The sequence below is a fragment of the Camelus dromedarius genome, chromosome 9 (assembly GCF_036321535.1).
Source record: "Camelus dromedarius isolate mCamDro1 chromosome 9, mCamDro1.pat, whole genome shotgun sequence".
Taxonomy (NCBI): Eukaryota; Metazoa; Chordata; class Mammalia; order Artiodactyla; family Camelidae; genus Camelus; species Camelus dromedarius.
Genome location: NC_087444.1, coordinates 74144774 through 74151350, shown reverse-complemented (window position 1 = coordinate 74151350; position 6577 = coordinate 74144774). Strand labels below are relative to the sequence as shown.

Sequence of the window (6577 nt, the reverse complement as noted above, 5' to 3'; positions counted from 1 at the left end):
TACATAGAGTGCTAAATCTCAAATTACAGCTCAATTAAATTTTGATAGAGTAATAAATTAATGGAACCACTCATATAAGAAAACAGTGTTGCCTGCAGCCCAGAAATCTTCTTCACACCTCCTCCTCCTCGTTACCCTTCAGAGGTGACAACTTTTGATTATGACTTCACTTCCTCAACTTTATGAGATTCATTATGTAACAGTAGGTCATTCATTTCACTACTGTGTAATGTACCATTGTATGTATATGTCACAATTGAACCATTTTACTCTTTAAGAAAATTTTCTGTTATTGAAGTATAGTTGATTTACAATGTTGTGTTAGTTTTTGGTGTACAGCATAGTGATTCAGATATATATATATATATACACACTGCTATATAGTAGGCCCTCATTATTTATTGATTTTATATCTAATAGTTTGTATCTGCTGATTCCATACTCCTAATCTATCCCTCTCCCACCGTTTCCCCTTTGGTAACCATATGTTTTTTATGTCTGTGAGTCTGTTTCTGTTTTATAAGTTCATTTGTATCATTTTAGATTCTACATGTAAGTGATATCATATGGTATTTGTCTTTCTCCTTCTGACTTCATTTAGTATGATAATCTCTAGGACCATCCATGTTGCTGCAGATGCATTGGTTTTTTCTTTTTTATGGCTGAGTAGTATTTCAATCCCAGGGGACTTGATTCTGCCAATAACCTGAGTGATCTTGGAAGCAGTCTTCCCAGAGCCTCCAGGTAAGAACCCTGCTGGCCTTGTGAGACCTGCTCAGAGTACCAGCCAAGCCATCCTGGATTTCTGACCTGTAGATCAGTGGAGAGAATACATTTGCATTGTTTTAAGTTGCTATGTTTGTGGTTATTTGTTGTGCAATAGGCACTAATGTTGCAGTAATGAGAAACAAATGCAGAGGCAGAGTGGACGGGCAGGACCGGAGTGGAAGAGTTGGAAGTGGGAGGGCAGACAGAGCTGGAGGTGACACAGCTGGGGACTGAGGGTTTGGATGGAGCTGGAGGTGACAGAGTTGTTCAGTCAGAAGACAGACAGCATTTGAATGAGAAAACTGAGCCTGGAGACCTAGAATTTCAGCCAGATGGCACGCTCCAGGCTTGGGTTAGGGGGACTCTCTATGGCTTGAGGCTTGGGGACAAATCCCAAAAGGAGACAGTGCTGCCAGATGTAAGAAAATGTTTAATTTCCATATGGTGATAGGGGTAGGGTCTAGCGGGGGATGCATGCAGGTACTCCCCACTCCCCTCCCCTATAGCTGCTGGGAGGGCCTGAGGATATACAGGAAGTGGGTCTTGCGGGCAGGCAGCTTGGCATGAGAGGAACTCTGGGTCCCCTCTTCAAGGCCGTCCTTGCTAGTCCCCTCTCGGAGCCCATCCCGGATGGCCTGCAGGCGGTGTCGCTTCTCACTGAGCCAGTGGCTGCTCTCCTGGGCATCCTGGTGGGACCTCCGCCGTGGCAGCTTCATGATCCAAAAGGCCACTCGGCGGGGATGGAGTTCTGGGTGGGAGTTGTCCATCACCTTTGGGATGGGCACCTGGGCTTCCTTCTCCTCTATCTTGGGTACCTGGCAAAGAGGGACAAAGAGAATTTTTCAAACTCCAAATGACAGACTCAGGATGTACAGACTCCCCTGGCATATTCAAGCCACTTTTCCACCTATGAGATGGTTTGGGAATGAAATCTCACTTTGCAGTATATAAAGCACTTGGGTTTATAAGCGCTTGAGAATTAAAAATACTCTGAGGTTTATAGATTATGCTGGGATTGAAAACACATTTTGGAGGTTTTGAAAGCACTTTAGGATTAAGCATCCTCTGAGGTTTAGAAAGCAGTTTGAAATGTACAAAGCATTTTGGGATTAAAAGCTCTTGGCTTAATAAAGAATCAGGACCACAATTGCAACGTGGGATATCCCTGATTGAGTCCTGGATCAAAAATCAAATCAGCTCTTATGAACAGCTTTGGGTCCAGCAGGGACATTTGAATGTTGATTGAATGTTTATTCGGTCCTTGCTACTCAAAGTGAAGGCTGCAGACCAGCAAGAGTATCATTTGGGAGTTTGTTAGACATGCAAATGAACGGGCCCCACCCCATCCAGACCCACTGAATCAGAGTTTGCATTTCAGTAAACTGAGGATTGGGAAGCCCTATAGGAGATAGTTATGGGTAGAATTGTGTTTCCCCTGCCCTCCAATTCATATGTTGACATCCTAATCCCCAGTAACTCAGAATATGATCTCATTTGGAAATAAGGTCATTGTAGTTTTCGTTAAGATGACATCATTAGACTGGGTCCTAATCCAATATGACTGATGTCCTTATTATGCAAAAGGGAAATTTGGACATAGACAGGCACAGAGGGAGAACCCCATTCTAGGATGAAGGCAGAGATGGGGATGATGCATCTCCATGCCAAGGAACGCCAAAGATTATCAGCAAACCACCAGAAGCTAGGGGAGAGCCATGGAACAGATTCTCCACCACAGCCCTCAGAAGACACCAGCCCTGGTGACATCTTGATCTTGGGGACATCTAGCCTCCAGAACTGCGAGACAATCCATTTTGTTGTTTAAGCCCCACATCCCCATCTGTGGTACTTTCTTATGGCAGCCCTAGCAAATTAATACAAAGAAAATAGTTTGCTATCAATGGTAAATTTCTTGGGTGTAAAAATGGCACTGTAGTCATGCAGAACATTGCATTATTCTTAGAAGGTGTCTGCTGAAGGATTTAGCGGTGAAGGGTCATGATGTCAATAATTTACTGTCGTATGGTTCAAAAAGAAAAAAGTAAAAATAAAGTCAGTCCGGTAAAATGTTAACAAGTGGTGAATCCAGGCTAGTGGTTCTCAACCAAAGTCTGAGACATTTTTGGTTGTCACAACTGGTCGGGGTGGGGTGCTACTTCTGGCTAGTGGGTAGAGGCAGTGATGCTGCTAAACATCCTATAGTTCACAGGACCACCCCCACAGCAAAAATCACCCAGCCCCAAATGCCGGTGGTGCTGATGTTGACGAGCCCTGCTCAGTGGAAAAGGGGATACAGATTAATTGTACTGTTATTTTCAACTTTTCTGTAGATTTGAAACTTTGAAAATAAAACACTGGGAGTGTGTGCAGGAGAACTATGTGGGTTTGCCAAGCACTTGGGAGTTCTTAAAACTTTTTAGGATCAAAAAATAAGCACTTTGAGTAGGGGAGGGTATAGCTCAGTGGTCGAGCACATGCTTAGCATGCATGAGGTCCTGGGTTCAGTCCCCAGTACCTCCATTATAAAAAAACAACCTAAGTACCCCCCCCAAATAAAATAAAAAATGAACATTTTCTTACTGGAATCACTCTTAGAGGTTTACAAAGGTAAGATACTCAAAGCATTTGGGGTTAGAAAACACTTAGGAATCACCTCTTGAAGTTTACAAAGGAAAGATTTACCAAGCACTTTGGGACAGATTGAAAAACATTTGGAGGTTTGCTGAGTTCTTTGAGATAAAAACACACTTTGAGGTTTGCAAGAGTGAATCTTACCAAGCACTTGGAATTAAAAGCACTGTTTGGTTTACAAAACCCCCTGGGGTTTACTAAGCAAGTGAGGATGTACTCATTTCTGAGAGTTGGTCAGTCTGTTTTGACAGATGACAAAACTGAGGCCCAGAGAGAGGAAGTCCAGCACAGAGGGAACGGGAGAGTCAAGTCATCTTTACCTTGTAAACTACAGAAAACGTTTGGGCTTGGACACTTTGTGCGGGGGGCATGACCTAACCTTCCAGTCACCCTCCAAGCTCCCCTTTTCTGGCTGGATGGATGCCACCACCTTCTCTGAGATCAGCACCTCTCCTGTCTTGTTGTCAGTCACCTGTGAGGACAGGAGGAGAGAGTGAGGACAACATTGCTTTCCTCCATTACCTTCCTCCTGACAGATACTGCAGCATGAGGGATCATGGGGGAGACTCCGGGAGGAACTTCCTGGCACAGGCACCTTGTCTATCTGGAGGTGGCTGGAGAGAGTATTGCTCCCCAGCTGACGCTCCTGTTTCTCTTCTTGGTGGTAGTTCCTGGGGAGGCCCTGGACATCAACAGGGGCAGAGAAGAAGCTATCCATACCCCGCAGCAGGTCATCCTGGGGTGGGAAGACCAATCGGTGAGCTACTCAACTTTCTGACTCCCCAGGGCATATGCAGCCTTGTCAGGATGCCCTTCCCTCTCCGTCCTCTGACCCTTAGGGCCTAACCAGGTCACCCCCTGCCCCCATCTGTCCTGTCTCTATGTCCCACTAGTTTCCTATTCCTGTCCCTCACCAGTCTTCTGTCTCTGTCCCCATCCCCCTCTCCTCCTGTCTCTCTCCACTTCTCATCTCTGTTCCACCTCCTTCTCTGCTTGTCTCCATCCTTCTCTTCCTATCTCTCCATCTCCCTGTTGCACTCACTCTGTCCTTTGACTCCCTCTCTTCCTGTCTGTCCTTCTGCCTGGCTGCATGCAACCCGTCTCCTACTCTGTCTCCCTGAACCCCCTCTACCCTTTGGTTACCATCTACCCCTGTTCCTCTTCTTTGTAAGTCTTCTGCCCCCCAAACCCGTGCCGTCACTCACTTTCAGGAAAAGCCGGGTGAAACCTTGGAGTAGACTCTGGAGGCCTAGAAAACCCGAGGAACTCTCCTGGGCGTCACCACCGCGGATCGAGGCTGCAGTACAGGGGGGCACCGAAGCAGAGGGGAGCAGCAGCAGCAGGACCAGCGGGTGCCACATTGCGGGGCTGGCTGGGAGGCTGTAGCAAGATCAAGGGTGAGAGCCCCCGCCCCCTAAGTGCCCACATCCCCATCCTAGACCACGACCCCTTCCTACCCACAGAAACTCCTCACACACCCCCACCATTCCCCTTCCCTTTCTCCTCTAACTCCCTCCATCATGTTAGGCCCCGCCCCTCCTCCCAGGCTCGGCTCTTCTGGGCTCGGTCTCATACATGGATCTTATTCCTCTCCTTCGCCCACATTCATATTCAGATCTCATTCCTCTTCACCTTCTCCCACGACCCGCCCCTTATTTTGGGCCCCGCTTTTATGCTAGACCACAGCCCTGTCACCGTACTCTCAGACTCCGGCCGTCCACGGACTGTTAAATCCAAACAGTTCTGGTCTCGAGCACAGGAGGGATACCTGGAGCGTTGAAAGAGCTCGCGAGCCCTACACTCGCCCCTACTGTCTGACCACGCCCCCATCTGCTGACCTCACCCACGAGCCGGGCCGTCTATTGGATAGTCAGGCCCTTAAGGGAAGAGCCACGCTCCTTAAACCAGAGCCTGGCGTTCATTTCAAGTTCACACCCTCATTGTCAGGCCACGCCCCTGTCGGTTGACCTCGGCCCTGGAGACCCAGGTTGCCCATATTCTCTGATCATGACCATTGTGCCCGAGCCTCGCTCCAATAGCAGGTGGTCCCGCCCCTCACTTAGAGCCACGCCCCCGCACCTAGGCCACGCCTCTGTGCCCCAGATCTTTCCCCCAGTGCCCTCAGTTCCATTCCTAGGCTCCTTCTGGTCTTGAAATACCCGAATCCGAACTGTCTTTCTGATTTGCTCATTGTTAAGTTTTGTATCTATCTATCAGAGTTTCTCCCTGTCGCTTCTCGTTTTCCCTGGGTTTTGAAAAGATTAATGCGCTCAACAGAAGACAACGTAAGGACGCTGAACCCCGAGTCCTCTTTGGTTCCACTGGAAAGCTCTGCCCTCTCAGGAAACCTTAAATCGAGTCCCATGGAACCCAGATTCCGGGCTCTCTTCTTCCTCAGGACCCCAGCCCCTCTAGTCCCGTGAGTTTGAACATTCAACTCATCTTTAAGAAACCCCTCATCTTTAAGGGACATCTTTTAAGGGACCCTCATCTCTCTCCTGAGGCACCCAGGCTCTCTCCTGGTCCTGGGACAGCCGCCACCTCTAGTCCAATAGTGTGAGTGGATGCGGGAGTCTCCACCTATATTTCCAATATTGGAAAATTGGGAATTTTCAATAAACTCCCAGTCGTCTTGCCCACAACCCTTAACCCTGATGAGGTCACAAGGAAACCAATCAATGAAAAGAAATCAATGGAAATCTGTCAAAAACCCATCCTGACCAATACCTCAACCCTAAAAAATATACTTGAGGCTGAACAGGAAGGATTCTTTTGTGTTCCTAGCAATCTCTTCCACATCTCCAACACATGAACTACACCAGAGGGTAGCCAGGAGTCCAGGCCCCTAGACCCTTCCTCCTCCAGACTCAGGAACTATGGCTCCCAGTCTCCTCCTCCCTCAGATGTAGGTTTCCTGGCCCCTATCAATCCTCCCTGAGACCCAAGAGTCCAGAACCCCAATTCCCCTCCTCTCTCCGGGATCCAAGCATCAGAATCCCGAAGTTCTTACCAGGGCCCAGTTAGACTTCACCTCTCTTTTAGCAAAGCAAAAATCCTCCCCTAAGCTGTCACCGTCGGATCCCTATTCCCGCTGTCCGGCGCCCGGACCCGCCCCCCCCTCCAGTCCCTCCCACTTTTCCCAAACAAAGCTCCCGGGCAACTTTCTCCCTCGCTGCGC

The 6577-nt window shown here is 48.2% G+C and overlaps 1 protein-coding gene across 2 annotated transcripts; it reads right to left on the bottom strand.

Annotated features, from left to right (window-relative positions):
• Positions 1 to 1029: 1029 nt before the first annotated feature.
• DKKL1 (dickkopf like acrosomal protein 1) lies at positions 1030 to 6488 on the bottom strand. 2 transcript variants are annotated; one of them, XM_010993208.3, is made up of 5 exons: positions 6410 to 6488; positions 4605 to 4779; positions 3995 to 4135; positions 3779 to 3871; positions 1030 to 1583 (listed from the first exon to the last, which is right to left on the bottom strand). In XM_010993208.3, exons 2-5 carry the CDS (start codon positions 4758 to 4760, stop codon positions 1269 to 1271), a joined length of 705 nt encoding a protein of 234 aa, XP_010991510.1. In that variant the 5' UTR covers positions 4761 to 4779; positions 6410 to 6488; the 3' UTR covers positions 1030 to 1268. The 2 variants fall into 2 exon arrangements, with proteins under 2 accessions (XP_010991510.1, XP_010991509.1); XM_010993207.3 differs by lacking the exon at positions 6410 to 6488 and adding an exon at positions 5100 to 5235 and having other exon boundaries at positions 1035 to 1583.
• Between the last annotated feature and the right edge of the window lie 89 nt (positions 6489 to 6577).